At 40.3% G+C, this 18,389-nt stretch overlaps 1 protein-coding gene across 9 annotated transcripts in view; it reads left to right on the top strand.

The window, feature by feature from the left end:
- The window catches only part of TBCD (tubulin folding cofactor D), a 228,936-nt gene that overhangs the window by 36,503 nt on the left and 174,044 nt on the right, over positions 1-18,389 (top strand). For all 9 annotated transcript variants that reach the window (XM_030534204.1, XM_030534199.1, XM_030534201.1 and 6 more), the window contains 4 exons: positions 1,301-1,434; positions 7,032-7,092; positions 7,594-7,668; positions 13,089-13,183. In XM_030534204.1, coding sequence (XP_030390064.1) covers positions 1,301-1,434; positions 7,032-7,092; positions 7,594-7,668; positions 13,089-13,183 — 365 coding nt within the window. The remainder of the gene's footprint in view (positions 1-1,300; positions 1,435-7,031; positions 7,093-7,593; positions 7,669-13,088; positions 13,184-18,389) is intronic.

Genomic DNA, 18,389 nt, shown 5'->3' with positions numbered 1-18,389 from the left:
TCAGTTATCCTACACTATTGGTGTACAAGGTGGTTTACAGGCAACAAAAAAGACATGGTCCCTTTTTCCAAGAGACTTGTAGTCTAGTTGAGATAAATGTCTGAGTTAAAAAGTAAATGGAGTAGAAAAGGAGATAAATTATAAGCTCTCAAATTCTCTAGTCTTTGCATGTTCAATTTTTTTCTTTTCTTTTTTAAAATATACAAAAGTATTTAAGTTGGCATGGAAGTGGAAAGAAGTGAAGGAGGTTGTATGGCATATAGTTTCATTTCAGGGATTTGGAGAACTATAGCGAGCTTGACTGATAAAGCTGATGAAGGAAAGCAGGAGTGGAGGAGTACAGGGTCCAAATGGGGAATACTATATGCTGAGAGAGAAGCAGGGACTTGAGGAGTAATTAGAATTTGAAGATGGAAAATAATTACCACATTTAACCTGATACACCTCTACCTAGATATAACGCTGTCCTCAGGAGCCAAAAAATCTTACCACGTTATAGATGAAACCGTGTTATATCGAACTTGCTTTGATCCACCGGAGTATGCAGCCCTGTCCCCCCAGGACACTGCTTTACCGCATTATATCAGTCTTCGTGTTATATCGGGGTAGAGGTGTACTTACATCTTGTCCAAAAGAGGATACCTTCAGTAGCACAGTACTTCCTGGTACTGTGCTGGAGTATTGACTTCTTGTTGTCTAAGCTATGCTTACACTATGAGCTAGGGCTGTGATTCCCAGCTAGCACACATGTTCTTAAATTATTGTGGGTGCAAATAGTAGTATAGCTGTGGTAGCATGGGCAGCGGTGACATGGCTTAGCTGTGCTGAATATGAATCCTTCCCAACCTGTGGATATGTTTTTAGCAATCAACTGCTATTTATACTTGTGCTAATTCTCACCGAGCTATCACTGGTACATGTATTCAAATTGGGACTCACACTCCAAGCTCATAGTGTATATAGCCGTAGAAGGAAGGATGCTACCTACTGAATCTCCAGCATATTTTCTGAGGGAATTAGGTGTTCATGGAGGTCTTTCAAAGTGCATCTATTTTGCTCGTGAAATCTGATAGCTCACAGCCCAAGGTGCTGTGAGAACACAAGTGCTATTATAGGAACATGCATATGGTGTTCTTTGCATACTGGAACAGTGTTTTTCCACAGTAGATAAAAATTAATACTGTGAAAATGTACTGCACTGGGAGCAGGTTTTGAGGATGGCTTATGCTGTGTTCCTGGATCAACTTGGTAGGCACAAACTTAAACAAAAAATTGCAAATAAATGTTGTTTCTTGTACAGGTATCAACGTGGTTGCAGATCTTTGGCTGCCAATCTGCAGTTTTCTGCCCAGGTTCCAGTTGTGCAGAACCTAGTAATTGCTGCAGCTGATGAAGAGGAATATGACATTCCAGGAGAGGTTGAGAATGTTATAGGTGTGTTGGATCCAAATAGAAATATTTTGTTTAGCCAGCAGGCATTACAACTAGCAACAACCTGGGATGGGATTAAGGAGGAATTATGGTTACACAAACTACTGGTAAAGTAATGGAGAAAATTATAATATGATGTGTCTGTATATAATTGGACAGGGTTTGCCATGTTTTGTAAAACTATGTCATGGTTTTCAGCATGTCACTTTTCCCACAAACAAAAATGAAAAATTCCCATGTAGGAAAAAACCAATTTATTTTATTTTGAAACACACTTTTTCCCAATCTTATCCACTAGCATGATTCAGATCCTTCTGCTTTTGGAGTGGGACAGGATGGATTATATTATTATGATTTTAAAAAAGATCCAGATTGTGTTAAAATAAAGTTAAAGGTGTGGTAGGTCTGATGATTGAAATTTGAAGCTGTGATAGCACCAAGGGGCAGCTTATTGTACCTAGGAATCCTAGCATATAGTGTATGGTCATAAATTTAGTGCTCAGTTCATTGATTGGCATTTTATAAATATCTAGGCATTAACAGCAATAAAGGGCTCACAGCACTGGGCAATGTAACAAGCCACTCAAAATACCAAATTTTGTTTAAAAATATCTTTTATTTAAAAAATACCAGTACTACTACTTTGAGTATGTGTCAGTGTAGATCTCATTTTAAGTGCTTATAAGCCTCTCATGCAATTGGAGTCTTTCAAATAGGCATGTCTGAGCCTGTGCATGCTCCCTGTATCATCTTGTGCTCCTTGTGACAAAGTTCCTCCTGTACCTTGGTGGGTCCTGCGCTTATTGGCAGATTTGCTCACCTCAGTGATCTTCCCCACAGTCTGGGTCAACTCCTTCTGTATCTGATCAGGAGTTGGGAGGTTTGGGGGGAACCCGGGCCCGCCCTCTACTCCGGGTTCCAGCCCAGGGCCCTGTGGATTGCAGCTGTCTATAGTGCCTCCTGTAACAGCTGCATGACAGCTACAACTCCCTGGGCTACTTCCCCATGGCCTTCTCCAAACACCTTCTTTATCCTCACCACAGGACCTTCCTCCTGGTGTCTGATTATGCTTGTCCTCCTCAATCCTCCAGCAGCACACCCTCTCACTCTCAGCTCTTTGGGCCTCTTACTCCCAGCTCCTCACACGCACTTCCTCTCCTCTGGCTCCCCCTGACCTGACTGGAGTGAGCTCCTTTTTAAACCCAGGTGCCCTGATTAGCCTGCCTTGATTGGCTGTAGGTGATCTAATCAGCCTGTCTGCCTTAATTGGTTCTAGCAGGTTCCTGATTACTCTAGTGCAGCCCCTGCCCTGGTCACTCAGGGAACAGAAAACTACTCATCCAGTGACCAGTATATTTGCCCTCTACCAGACTCCTGTACCCCACTGGTCTGGGTCTGTCACATCCTGTAGAAGGACATAAAAGGTGGGACAGTTATGACTCCCTGTACAAGGCAGCTCAATCACTCCTGGTGTACTCAAAGCCTTTAGGCTTCAAACCTTGCATTTCCTCTGATGGGCTAATCCTGCAAACAGATGAGTATAGCACATGCCTGTTCTGCTTGGGTGAGACTTGTATACCAGAAGGATGCCCTAGGATACTGATCATTTTCTTCTAGGACTTGAAAGTCACAGAATGCTCAACCTAAGCTCCACTTACTGGTGCAGTCAGTGAAGGTTTCTTTTGTACTGAAAAAGTCAGGTACCGGAGAAAATAATGTCTGCAAACACCCCCTCCAGCAGACAAGTCACACCCAAGGCTAGCATAGAGAAAATCCTGGAAATGGAAAAAAGGCCTGGTGCCAGTACTGAAGTCCAGCATGCAGATAAATCTCTCTGAGCATAAGGACAGAAACACTAAATGGAACTCAGTGCCTTCCAATAGAGAGAGATCACATAAAGCCTCTGCGGAAAAACTCACTAAGCCCCTCAGTGAATCCAGGTTATTGAGAAGGTGCCATCTACTATCATGGCACCCATGAAATTTACCAGGATCCCATCTCCTCTGATCCAGATGACTGCAATCATCTGCATTATCTTAATTGACAGAATTGCTAATGGTACCAATGTGCATGTCGTTGGAGACTCTCGCATGTCATCCTGAGACTGTCGGAAATTACCCTGGCACCAAGACAACTTCTTGTCACTGGGACATACTTTCTTGCCTTCCTTGAGCAGGGAACCCTCTCCCCTGAGGTCAGCAGGTGAGACCATGGACAGACAAGGCAGTTCTTTCTGTAAGGCCCTGCTGCAGTCCCTCTGGAACTGGTATTGGATTGGCAACCATCACACAAGCCAGTCGTACTCTTCTGGAATACCACCATAGTCCTAGGGGGGTCCCCTGGGGAGGAAAATTAGCACTGTATGTTGCTAATGCTGTTGCAAGCATTGCAAGGCATTTTGGGAAGGGTTAAAGGTGTGAGTATGGAGTGGAAGATTTTTTTTTTTTGCAGGTTTCGAGAAGCCGAAGGAGGAGGGAAGAAGAGTGGGTTAACGTGGCACCTTAGCTTACTTTGAAGATAAGACACCGGCTTTAGTTTGAGATTACTGCACTTAATAGATTTTATGCAGCTAAGAAGCTTGCAGCTGCAGTTGGAGTTTATTTAACCCCAGCCAATTGTGTGATTAAAAAAAAAAAAAAAAAGCAAGCTGACCTAGATTGCAGGGGATTGCAAAAAGATAGGGGAGATGGTGAAGGCCAGCGAGGGGAAAAACAACCATTTTACGTCCCTAAAGCCGGTGTGTTTTGGGAATACTAAGGAGGCCACAGAAAGCCGGTTTGAATGGGTACAAAGAGCACAGGGGATAGAGGTCTCTGAACGAAATTCCCACAAAAGACCTCAGGACTTAAAACCCTCCCGAGAGCTAAAGCAAATCAAAGATCAACAGCGGACCCTGGATGGCCTGTACACAGGACAGAATTCTCGTCCACCCTTCCCCCCGCTTCTTATGTTACACCCAGGCTTGGCCAGCCTTGGATTGTGTGTGTATGAGTATGAAAGTGGATTAGGGCACGGACACTAATGTTTTCTTCCTTCCTTTGAGTGATGTGGGTAGCCCCTGCACTCACCACTGTATTTTATTAATAAATCTTTAAAATGTAGACACTTGATGTGCTCCTTCATCTGCTCCCCTAACAATCCTGTGGCCTCAGCCTAATCACCTAATGCCTCAAGCAAATTAATAACAAAAATCTGCCACATGGGGTCCTCCTTCATGTACTTCCAGGAGCGGATCCCCATTGCGTTCCTGGAAGGGAAGGTTGTGCTGCCTGGTGACGTCCCTGGCCAGACCACTGTCACTGGGTCAGGAAACATGCCAGGAAATACGAGACATGGGACTAGAGGAGCAACACAGTCCTACTTCACCTTCCAAAGATTTGTTGTCCTTGTTACCAGATGAGGTAGTAGCCCCAGCACTGATACTGATGCTGAACGATTTTTAGATGTTCCAAAATCTGCCCATGAGACTAAAAGACAATCTAGAAATAGAGATGTCAGTTATCTAAAAAGATTCTCAGGTTGTTCAGTTACACCGATGACATCCATGACGAGGATGGTGATGATGTGAAGGGCCTTGTGGCTTCACATTTCAGGCATTCCTAAGGAGATGCAAGCCATGATAGAAGACCTACCCTTCAAAGGGAAGGAGTTGTTTAGTAAACACACAAAGCTCTGGATTGCTTGAACTCCAAAGCTTCTCTGTGCTCCTTGGGAAACTATACCCAGCCCTTTTACTGAAAATGTCAACAGTAACCATGGATGATAGAGAGGAACCAGGCATGTCACACATGCTTGATTATCCTTCCAAGAAAGTTCAGAAATAGCAGGGGTCTTCCTCCTTCCTCCTCTGGCACAGGGTGCTAGCATCACATGAACAAATTTGATGGGACTGTCAGGAACCGCATCAGAACCAGTTCCAAGCATGTAACTGTCGGAAGCCACCTCATCCTATTGTGCTGGGTATGGTCTGCTATACCTTCAGACATACATCATTGTCCATGGCTACCCTATCCAATTTGATTCCTTACTACCCTCCATTCTTTGCCTTCCCTCTTCAGAGGCCCTTCTCATGAGAGTCTACCATAAGTAGAAGTGGCCTTGTTGCTTTGGCAAGGAGCCATAGAAGAGCTGCCACCTGAATATAGGGGAAGAGGCTTCTGCTATTTTCTTACCTGTTCTTCTTCAGAATATTTTTATCCTGGGGAGACTCAACAAATACATAAGCCATCTCAGGTTCAGGATGGTAATGCTTGCCTCCATCACCCCATCTCTTCAAGTTCAGTACTGATTCATGGCTCTTGACGTGTGTTGTGTGTACCTCCACATAGCCATCCTACCCAACCCAGAGGAAGAACCTAAGATTCACAGTGAGGCCCAACTATTACCAGTACAAGGTACTGCCATTTAGACTGTCAGTGGCACTAAGATTCTTCATGAAATGGTTTAGAGGTGGTAGCAGTATGCATAAGGAAATAGGGCATCCGTGTCTACCTGTATGTAGATGATTGGCTGGTCGGAGGCAGGTTTCCGCAGGAGACAGAGATAGACCTAGAGTGTGTCATCCTCTTGTTTGTCCAGAGGTCCCTTGTTGTGAACTACAAGAAATCATCTCTCCCTATCACAGTCAAACGAGTTAATAGGGACTGTGATAGACTCTCAGTTGGCAAAAGCCTGCTATACATTATGTATATAAGCAGGAAGCAATCCTGTGGGTGGGGAGTCATCACCCTGGGATAACCCCATTGGCTCTGCATCTTCCATGACAGTAGTATTTTGGGAGCTTGCATAGTGGTAGCTGCTTTTAATTATGATCTGGGTTCTGTAATGGCCTAGGCAGTATAGGCAAAAGAGATGTGTGGATTCATTGTATTCCCTGAGTCATTTGGCCATATTCTTCTCTGGCTAGTGCTGAAGAGGCTCTGCCTCCCTGCCTGCCTGGTGTTAACTGTTTGTTTAGGCTCTCTGGCAGGACATTGTAGCCTTCCATCTGAGTGCCTGTTCCCATCCCTTCCCCCACCTTTCACCTTTGCCTCAGGGCCTCAGCCAAGATATGCAAAAGCAGACATAGGGTTATGTGTGCACTGCAAGCAGAGGTATGGCTGAAGCGCCTGTAGACATTACCCAAGTTATGTTTGAACTATCTAGCTTGGGTAGCAATACCAGTGACACTGTGGTATCATGGGCTAGCTGATTGAGCTGTGCCAGCCTGCCTGGGACCCCCATCCTGGGTATGTACTCAAGAGCTAGCCTTTGCTGCCCTGGTTTCACTGGTGTTGTTACCCAGGCTAGCTAGATCAAAGCTATCTCGGGATGGCTACACATGCTGCAATCACACCACCTGAGTGCAAAGTAGCTATATCCTTGGTAGCTCTGTAATTTAGCACAGAGACTATCTATTCAGAAAGCACTTATACCACTTGTTTGTTTTTTGTGGCTTCAAATTTCATTCTTGTCACAAACATAAGAAGTATAGATACAAATGTTTTGATTTTAAATTAAGAACTGGTTGTGATAATAGAGAAATGAGTTTGAACAGTGTAGGAGAATTGCTCTAAAGAACTTGGGGTAATCTGCTTTGTTTAAAATAATATTCTCTACAGAACAATTGTTGATTGGATTGAAAGACAAAGACACCATTGTCAGATGGTCTGCTGCAAAAGGGTAGGTTTCTTCTATTTAATTTAAAACTAATAGATTAACATAACACCTGATTGTGTTCCAGGGTGAAATAATTGCATGTTGTTTTTTCAGTGTTATTAGTTATTTATGATGGTTTTAGCAGAAGTGATGACAAGGAGCCCATGTGTGCTAGTGTTCTTGGATGGAGGTGGATGTGGAGCAGCGAGCTAGGAAATTTTAACTAGGGTTGAGATTGGAATGATGTGAAAGGATTTTACTTGGAGATTTTTGCAATAGTGTTTTTTTTCCCAGTTGGCTAGTCCACGTTTTCTTCTTTTCCATTTGAAAATCTTATTTCTTTGTTTGGCATGTTATTTTGTAGCTTTTTAGCTTGTAGCCTGACATTTGTGTCCTAGTGTGACACCACTGAAATAATGCATTGTGTCATCTGTAGTTTGAGTCCTGTTATCTTAGTGTAAACATGTATCTTAAATTACTGTAATTTATACAACAAATCACTTCTCTCTCTCTCTTTTTTTTCAGGATTGGGAGAATAACTGGAAGGCTTCCAAAAGAGTTAGCTGATGATGTGGTTGGGTCTCTGTTGGACTGCTTTAGGTAATGCTATTTTGTATTTATGCAATTGCTTGCATCCTTTGATCTCAATATGCTCCTGTGCTGTGTACATAGTTTTACAGCGGCCATGTGGCTGTTTCTGGAGTGGAAGGGCAGCATTCAGGCAGGCACCTGGCCCAGAGCACATATGAAACAATAAGGAGAATTTGAATTTTGGCCAAGGGCATGGGGCAAACACCTACATGTGTGAAAAGTACTTTTGGAACTTTAATGTCCATGCAAGTTTGGATCCCATTGTTACGGTCTCATAGAAAGAATAGAACAGAATTTTGTGCTGATAGGAGGTGATTTGGATTAGTGCGCTAATTTTTTCATGACAGATCTGTGTTCAAGTTGTGACATGCTATATGTGAAATTGAGCTTGGTCTTTCCTGTCCTAGTATCTAGTGAATATTTCTTCACACAACAAATAATGTGTCATAATTTGCTGTGATTTGCAGTGTGGCATGTTTCAGGTCAGGGGTGAGGTACCTTGGCAGAGCAGTGTGGGAAAGTTTGAACAATGTCCTCCTACACTGTCTGTGGCTCTGGCTAGTGCTGATGTATTGTGTTCATGAACACTGAAAAATGGATTCAGAAGTATAAAAAGAACGATGGAATGTTTCTTATGCAACAATTCTGCTCTTACATGTACATGTGAAAACTAAATTGCTATGAAACCCTTTTCTTCCCATCCAAAGTTGCCTATTGTGTTTAAAATCAGCAGAAAAGCTGAGGAGTACATGTACGTTTGGTTTACAGGTTACTTGTCCTAGAGTTAAATGTTCAGAAGTAATGCGTGGCTTCTTGAGGTGGAAGTGTATGGTTGTGATTGTCTTGCTAAAAACTATATCAGCATATTGCATACAGGAGCCATACTTACCTTTTGTTACTCAATGTAGGCAACTTTGCAAGCATCTAGTCAGTATTAAATGTTCCTCCTTAGATATGTATTTTGTTTTTTTTTTCTTTTGTTTGTAGCTTCTAGCATGCCCAGGAACAATTTAAGGAGTGTAGTAACTATGTGTCAGATGTTGGCTTGCAGATTGCCATTTGTAACCTAAATAAAACATATATGTAAAAATTTCCTATAATGGGAGTATTCAAATAAAGAAATGTCTACGAATGAAACAGCAGTAGTTCAAAATAGGGGAGGGATAGCTTAGTGGTTTAAGCATTGGTCTGCTAAACCCAGGGTTGAGAGTTCAATCCTTGAGGGGCCATTTAGGGATTTGGGGCAAAAATTTGTCTGGGGATTGGTCCTGCTTTGAGCAGCAGGTTGGACTAGATGACCTCCTGAGGTGCCTTCCAACCCTGATAATCTGTGATTATATGAAAGGACAGTATGGAACTTTAGCGCATGATAGGAGGGTATACACAGCCAGTTAGTCTGCAACAGGCTAGAGCATTGTAGATTTACACCCCAGTTTGTTGAACACTAACTCACCAAATAGATATTCCCTTTGTGTAGCAGGAAACTGAGTTTTATCTGCTTTATTTTTTTAATGTTTTTTAATGTAGATTTGGAAATAGATAATCTCACTCTAGGGACGAAGAACTAGATGTACCTTTTTAAAATCTCTGAGGATATTTAGAAACTGTTCGCAATAATGGTCTCATAGAATGTCAATCAAAATAGGTAAAAAATGTATTTTTGTCTCCCTCAAGAAGAGGGAAACCACATTATATATTACACTTCAGACCAGAGAGTAAGTGACTAAGAAGAATAAAAAAACAGGAGGAACTAATTAATACGTATGATTGATGCTGCTTTTTTCTATAAGAGTCACAAATTCTGTGATTCTTCTCCCCCTTCCCTCCATCAACATTGGTTTTTGTTGTTTTTTTTAAACCACCATCATATCTGATATTCTGTGGGACTTTATTTTGGCCTGTGGAATTAATGTGATACTAAGCACGTGAACCAGTTTCACTTAGAATCTTGAGCTGCCCAATTAAAAAATTGTCCAGCTTAGGTGGCTAAGCAACCACACTGTGTCAACACACACAGAACCAGACCAATGAGATGTTTCATTGCTCCAGGGTTAGAAAGCATTACCTTCCCTCAAGGTTGTTTTTTTTTTTCCCCAAAGATACAAAACCCAACCTCAAAACATTTCAGAAATCAAATTCAGAGAGAGATGGGCTTGGGGTGCAGTGTTACAGCTGCCCGCTATTAACACAATACAAGCAGGGTTAGTTAGTTGGACTCAATTGTATAAATGTATTTTAGTTACTAATTTGCACTTTACTTTGACTTTTTTTCACAATTATTCTCCCATGGCTTCTCCCAAAAGACTAGAATAAAAACGCCCTTATTTAGTATGGTTAACACCATGTTGCAATATTGACTTCAGTTAGCAATGGCAATAACTTTAGCATTCCATGGCTGATCTCATCTGAAATTGGTGTAGAACGGACACATGGCAAACACTTGCTCTGTTTTGTATTGTAGCAAGGAAAGTGCTCTGGGGGAGCACCCAGTAGGTATGCATCCATTTTGTGCTGGAGGATATAACTAGACGTTATGCAGAGAGACCAGGACTTGTAAATCAGCACTAGGTAAGGCAAACTGGTTAGCAAGTAGACCGAACAGAAAATTCTTCAATAAGTCCAACTTCAGGCTTGGTATCTTTCAGTTACTATTTCAGCACAGCCTGTTTGTATGTTTTGGATGTCTGGATGAATTCTAATTAACAACTAGATTTCATAAACTTAAGTGTGAATTGAAATTCATAGAACTATACAAAGTAATAAGTAGCTTCAGTTGCATCCTTGGATTCTCCTTCACAGGATTGCCATCTTGGATTCTGTGATGAGCTGACAATGGTGAATAAATTAAATTGGAGAAACATTTACTTGTATTGAAGAGTAAAGATGAGATACTCTAGTTTATGTACATGAAGGGTACATCCACACTACGCACCAGATTGGCGGGTAGTGATCTACTGGGGATCGATTTATCACGTCTTGTCTAGACACGATAAATCAATCCCCACGCGCTTCCCGTTGGCTCCGGAACTCCACTAGGGCGAGAGGCGGAAGCGGAGTCAACGGGGGAGCCGCGGCTGTCAATCCCACGCCGTGAGGACGAGAGGTAAGTCGAAATAAGATACGTCGACTTCAGCTATGCTATTCTCGTAGCTGAAGTTGCGTATCTTACATCGACACTCTCCCCCGCCCCCAGTGTAGACCAGCCCAGAAGTGAGAATGGAACTGATCTACTTGAACAAAGTCACTTGAGTCAATATGAAATATGAAGAATTTCCATGACAAATGTGCAAATGTACAGATTCAAATTTGTATATTCCAGAGTGTTGCTATTTAACACTTTGATAAACAACAAAATCCACGTCAAAAACTGATTTCAAGATGTATGCTTAGCTGTAAAACGGATCAGAGAGATTGTACTAGTGGTGCTGATCTGGACTGAATTGGACTGCAGTCTGCCTTGACATGGGCTAATGAGGAAGCATCATATCAACTGCACATGCCACTCAGGTTTGGCCTGTCTCCTTCTCTGCAGGAGATGAAGCCCCTCAAACACCAGGTCTCAATACCATTCAATAAATTATACTTGCACTTCAAAGGCCTGTAGTTAGTTGCTGTGTTTTCATTTCTTTGTTTTAAAGATCTGTTTTTCAGATCTGGGTGATGAATAATCTGATTAATAAATAGGTGACTTCCTTTTTTACAGACACTAATAGGATGTATTGTAGGCAAGGAAAATAGAAATCTGCTGTGAATTTTGCACAGAATTTCACCTAAAAAAAATGAATACCAATAGGGATTTTGATTTTAATTTTGTATTTTGGTTGGCCCTACTCTTTTATAAATTTTATGCCAGTTATTGCCAGATATAAAATGGGTCATTTTGAAATGTTATGAATAATAAGAAAAAATTAAACAAAACTAGGTCAAAATAAATGCTTAGATAATCTGTAGATATTTTCTGAAACTGCACAGATATATGATAAAATATATTTCAACACATGACTTTAAAAGGGACCTACCTTATAGTTTGTTTTTCAGACATGTTTGAGATGAATGATAGTGGTGGTGGGATTTTTGATAGGGATCCGTAATCCGCATTTTCTATGCCTAATTTAAGTATTTGAGTTGTTACTGATTGAAGATACTTGTAATGAATACTTTTGTATTTATTTGAAAGCACTGAGTAATGCAGATATTTATTTACCTGTACTGAGGTGCTGGGATTTGCAGAGGAGGCCAGGGTGCCCAACTCCCTGGGGCACCTTTGACAATCTCAGCCAGAATGCGTATTCTAATCCTGGCTATAACTGCATTTTTTTTTTTGTTTTAAAAAATTAGATTTATGCTCTGATTTGTGTCATTCAAAGAAACTACACTTTGTAAATATCGTACTATTACAAAACATTAAAAGTGAATGTACTGAAGATCCTAGAGGATCTTAAATTTTGTAGGATTTCTAATGAAAATTTTAGAATTCTCGCTGGTATCATTGTTTTTAGGTTTTCTTTCTTATTAATTTAATACAAAATAAAATGTTCGTGTGAATATGATGATGCATTGTACAAGCCAGCCCCCCTCCCCAATATTTTGTTTCTGCCATCTCTGCAAACGTGCCTAAATCTTGAACCATTTCTGCTATTCTTGTTCTAGATCTTAATTATCAGCCACTGCAGGTCACACCAATTTGTTCAATGTTTTTTGTGTGGATAAAAATCCACTATGGATTAGTGTGAAGTCCACACTCTCATATTTTACTTTAGATGTAGACAAGCACTTGTTTGTTCTGGAAATAGAATGCCATTACATTATCACACTCAAGTATCAGAGGGGTAGCCAATTTAGTCTGTATCCACAAAAACAACGAGCAGTCCAATGGCACGTTAAAGACTAGCAGATTTATTTGGGCATAAGCTTTTGTGGGTAAAAAAAATGCTGCTTTAGATGCTGAAGAAGTGGTTTTTTACCCATGAAAGCTTATGCCCAAATAAATCCGTTAATCATGGACTCCTCATTGTTTGTTTTTATTAAGACATTGTACCACCTAGCCATTTTATGCTCCTGGTTTTTGTCATACACCAGGTTACTGAAAATAGTTTTCTTTTTGATTATGAGATTTGATCATAATTGGCACGAGTATCTGAAGTTGAACTTTTATTTGTATCTGAGGGTGAGTATATCAATAAATGGTTTAAGCACAATGTTATTTATTCAGGCTAACAGTTGCACAATTAACACAGTAGTTAAGGTAGGAAAGAACAAACATTAAAAAAAAATGTATGCAGTGATTCCTGTATTTAAAAAAAAAAAAAAAAGTCTACTCTAGTACTGTGAATACAAACTGCAGTAGACAAATAATGATTTGGATTACACATGATGAAACCTGGAAAGCTCAAGTTATACTGAACAGTGTTTCTGTGTTCTAAAATTAGTTTCCAGGAAACGGACAATTCTTGGCATGGCGGATGTCTGGCTCTGGCTGAATTAGGCAGGAGAGGGTTGTTACTCCCTTCCCGAATCGCAGATGGTAAGTTTCTTGAACCTCAATAAGTCTTCATAGTAATACTATACAATAGCATGGGAGTTGTGTATTTGGCAAGGGACTTGTATTCACTGACATAAGTGGGACTAGTAATGGCTGTAGCAACATATCCATGAAAGACATTTAAGACATCTTTGTCAATAGAATTCATTGTCTTGGGTGTTCCTTTAAAACTAAATAAATAAATTTACTCTCCCAAATATTTACTAGAATTTATTAATGTGACTATATATAATAGTTTTATATACTATATGTCTGTTGTATTTATTCTACTTTTCAATTATGTGTATACACAAGTTAACTAATTGAATGTTAACTTGCATATTTAGGTTGAGAGTTTGCATTAATCTGTACTAAATCAGAATTGAAAACCCTGGTATAAATTAGAATTTTAGTTATTTGTTAGTTATTATATGACTGCTGCAATCAGTAACATTGGCATTAGTTATTTTGTAGAAATATCTTTGCATGAATTTCATACACAGTAATAGTTGCAAGAATTTTTTGGGCACCATGGGACAGGGCAGAGTGCAAGAGTCTATGTGCTTAAAAATCTAATACCACAAGGGTATTTAGATTGTAAGCACTTTGAGATAAGGACGCTCTTTTTGTTTGTGTGTATTTTAACTACTAAAAAGTACAAATTCTTCTAATCTACCAAGTGTTGTTGTAAAGAAATTTGGCAGAGTTTATATATAGGAAAATGTAAATTACAAATTGAAACAAACTGCCCCTTCCCCCACTCTCCCCCCCCCCCCCCCCCGAGAATGAAACAACCTGCTCCCACCCAGCAGCTGAAAAATGATTATCAGATGTTGTTGAAGTATTTGTACTGGAAAAAGGTAAGGCTGAATAGAAAAGCTTGTCTACTTTTGTACATTAACCAATTTTTGTGCACTCGCCTAAATTTCCAGGCACCAGACTTTGGTTTTAGTTGCTTAGAGTAGAGGACTGACTTGAAATGATTGTCTTGCCTCACTACTCAAGTAATTTGCCATATAGTTGAAATGATTGAGACAGAGTGGACAAAGTGTTAATTTTCAAAGCCATACATAGTATATGTATAGAAAAGCTCCAGTATCACATCAGTGAAAGCTTCATGGTCTCAATCTTTTGTCCTATTTTGAAAAATCTATTGATTCTTTATAATCTTTTTATTTCAGTACTGCTCCTCTTCATTCTCTGGCTCCATGAAATGGCAAAGGCCAAAGCTGTATAAGTCAGGAATTAAAATATCATTAAATAAGGGTATCATTGCTTAAAATAGTTCACTTATCATAAATTGACAGAGCCTCCTTTTTTTAATTTCTGTATAATTTGAGGTTTTCCTCCTACGCAGAAAATCTTGGTATCATGCAGATATCTTTCTGCTGACACCACTACCTAATTACTTTGGCCCCAGTCCTGCAAATTTATATATTATGGTTAACATTAGGTACATGAATAGCACCATTGAACTGAAAAAGTTAAGCATGTTTGTAAGTCCTTACATAATTGGAGTCTTAAACTTTTTATATCTGGAATCTGATAGCCTGATAATGCAACATTTTTCAGTAATAATATGGAGAATGTCAACTGTAAATTAAGGGGTTCCAGGAAGTTTGGAATCAAATGTGGTTGGTTGGAATCCTGACTCTGCCAGTAATTTGCTGTATGACATTGAACTGCGTCACTTTACCTCTTAGCCTCAGCTTTCAACATGTATGAAGTGGGGATGACAGTTATACCTCCTCCACATAGATGTTAACAGTACAAACATCAGGAAATCTTATCTGAATATGCATGGGCTATATATGTATTAATCTGTGGGGTTTTGACCATCAGATTGTTTCCATGGACATTCTGAGGGGTAAAGAAAGATGGAAAGAAAAAAAAATTGATTTGCAGCAACCTGTTTACTTTGATTGCACATCTCATCTACATTTTGTGATCTCAGAATGTAATGACTGTCCTGCACAATTCCTGCTTATGATATAGTTGTCTTTATATTTCTGTCTGATACTCTTATTTAAACAATTGAACACCTATATCCTCAAAATGAACCTTGATAAAATAATATAGTGGTAATCTTTTACAGGGCCCTGTAACAGGTTCACAACAACACCAACCCCTTTTTCCTCCCCTCCTTTCCATTTAGGGCTTTGTAGATCAAAACCTACGTTTTCAAACTCAACCCTGAAGGCAGCCAGTGCAGGATATGCTGCACAGAAGTCATGCTTTCTCACAAAAAATCCTGCTTTATAAGTGGGCTGCTTTGTTGTGCCATGTTGATGTAAGGTGTATTACCGTATAAGAGTGCATTACAGTAATCCAGTATTGAGATGAAAAAAGCGTGGCTTATGGTAGCAAGGTCTACATCTGAAAGAAATGGTCACAATCTCTAGGTAGACACAGGTTAGGAAAAAAAAAAATCCTGGACACTGCTGCTCTTGGATCATTTAACAGCAACTAAGGCCCCAGTCCTACCCTCTGGGTTGCAAATATAAGTCACAAATGAAGGGTATGTATCCTCAATTAAGAGAGATTTTAATTTCCATATCTTCCAGTTGCTTCTTCCAGCTAATCAATGTCACAATCTCAGTCTTATCTGGATTAAGCTTCAGGCAGCTAGCTCTCCTTGATGCCCGACTTTCCCCCAAACATTGGGCCAGGAACTCAACAGCACTGGATGTTTATCAGCATACTGAAAATATCAGATTCTGTATCTCTTCAGTAACCCTTTAAGCAGCTCCCTGTATGCATACTGCACAGGCGAGGGAGACAAGATGCACTGCATACAGTTCCTTGAGGAGAAAGACGCTTCTATCCTTTCCCACCTTCTGTGAATACTTGTTGAGTAAAGAATGGAATTGCTCAAGAGTATCATCATCCACTTCTACTGTGATCTGCTTGTGCAACCATACTTCTGAACCAACTCGTGGGTGACTCAGACTAAGTGCATGCTGGGATATAAATCTACATTGTGTCAGTGTGCTGTGCACTAACTCTCCATATAGACTGTTCTGCTGCTATATAAAAAGTTCACTAGTGTGCATTGACCTACTGCAGTTTCAAACATCAGGATGCAAAGTACACTTAAGAGCTGGTTGAAAAATTTGCCATGAAAAATCACTCAAGTGCTTTGTTTATATAAGGCTGAAGCACTTCATTTAGATTTTGTTGTTTTGATATACTGTCAATGAAACACTTTGATCTTGTCAAAACAACGTGATGGGAAATTTCAAAATTTTGACTTTTTTTGTTCTGATTTAGGATGAAAGAAAATGACAAAATGTCAAAATTTCTCCTGGATTGGAAATCTTGAATTTCAACCAGCTCTAGTCAAGAGTAACCTCTCCTCTTTTAGGGCTCAGAACAAACTGTTCCACGAAGCAATAGCTGATTATATGGAGACATAACTTCTCTAAACCGTGTCCTGATATGACATTCAGTAAGTTTATACCAGTAATTGAATTGCCCATTATTGCTGTCTAGTAGGTTGTTGTCTCTTTCTCAACATTCTGCAATCACCATCGCTTATCTGATACAGAAGTTCGTAGCATGCATAAAATGTTCCTGTGTCTCACCCCCTGTGTATTATACTACACCAGGTTGCCTTTAAAGAGGACTCCTTACAGGAACTGAAGATAAGGCACAATCTAGGGTGGGTGGATATTAAAGATGTAGAATAACTTGAGAAAATAAATGACACCACCCTGAGCTGAAGACATTTCATACATGAGCTTTAATGATCTACGGAGCGAAGTATCTGTTCTACTTACGAAAAACATATACCTTGTCATTAGAAAAGAACTAATCTTCAGGAAGGTGGGTCAACATTGTACCCAGCTACGGTAAACAAAAGTGCTGAGGGTGGTTTGGGGAATTGTAGGTTGGTAAATCTTGCTTTAAATAACAAGAAAAAAAATGAGAAAAGTTTAGCTAGTTAGTTATAAAACATCAGTCTGAATATAGTGGGCAAACTAGAATTTAACCTCTAAGTATGAACCATGCCTCTTTCAACTCAGAACACTACTGAAAATTGAAACAGGTAAAGGAGAACTGGTGGGTGTAGTTTAAAATGGCCTTTGGTGAAGTTCCTCACAGAAGGCCATTAAGCAAAATGAGTAATAGGTGGGCGGAAGATGAAGTCCTGAAATGGATTTATTTTTTTTTAAAAAGGCTTGGGATTAGAATAGATAGAGTAAGAATAGACTGTTTTCAGTGTGGAAGGAGATCCTGAGAAGGGCAGTGGGAATTTTGGAGGCATGGTGGTAAGAGAACATGTTTTTATAAAAACAAGAATTTTGGCTATGAAAATATATAAAAGAGTCAGTAATGAATGGGCTGGAGGAGATCAGCCAGTTGCTCAGGTCTGTCCTTTCCATTAAGTGAACTTGAGAAGAAGTCTTCAAGCAAGCTTGCACAGGCATGAAAATGGGTACAAGGAATCTTAAAAAGCATCTCTGGGTATGTTGACACAGCAATATAACCCAAGGGTTGGTGGGACTTGAATCAGCTGTCTGTGTCAGGGAACAATAGGCTTGAGTATCTACGTTGTATTTTAACCCTAGGTCTAGGGCTCTGGTGTCCACGGTGCAGTGCCCAGACCTGAGTCAAAGTAGTCCTATTCCAGAGTGCCTAGCAGCTTGTGTCTCACCCGCCACGGTGTCGAAACTCTAGTCCTACGAATGTGTTGCACTGTTGGAAAACGCTACTGCTATTGATGGGATTCAGGTGCCCATAAGGAGCACATGAGTACATAAACTGCATAGTTAGCTCCATTGGTGGCTGTCTCAGTAGAATGACTGCAGTTTGAGAACACTTTTTTTAAACTGAACTACCATGTAATCTGAGAATTCTCTCCACCATTAGGTTGAGTAACATTGGCAGCGCTGCTCCTATTCTGCCGGTAACTCTGGGATACATCTGGAGAACTTCCAGGACCTGAGTCTAACCAGGGTTGCATGCACAGAGAAAAGCAACAGGGCTCAGGACCCTAGGTCCAAACTGAATATGGGCTTGGACCCTCCAGCCATACAGGATTCCTGGACTCTAGGTCCAAGCTCTAGATTAGCACAGTTGGTGTGTGGATGCAAGGGTAGGCTTTAGCCTGGGCTCAAACTTGGGCTTGCATTGCTGTGTAGACATACCTAATGTGTAGTTGATCTATGGAACTCACTGCCTTGGTGTATTATTGATGCAGTTGGCT

The sequence above is a fragment of the Gopherus evgoodei genome, chromosome 15, assembly GCF_007399415.2.
Source record: "Gopherus evgoodei ecotype Sinaloan lineage chromosome 15, rGopEvg1_v1.p, whole genome shotgun sequence".
Classification (NCBI taxonomy): domain Eukaryota; kingdom Metazoa; phylum Chordata; order Testudines; family Testudinidae; genus Gopherus; species Gopherus evgoodei.
This window is presented reverse-complemented; position numbering and strand designations above follow the sequence as displayed.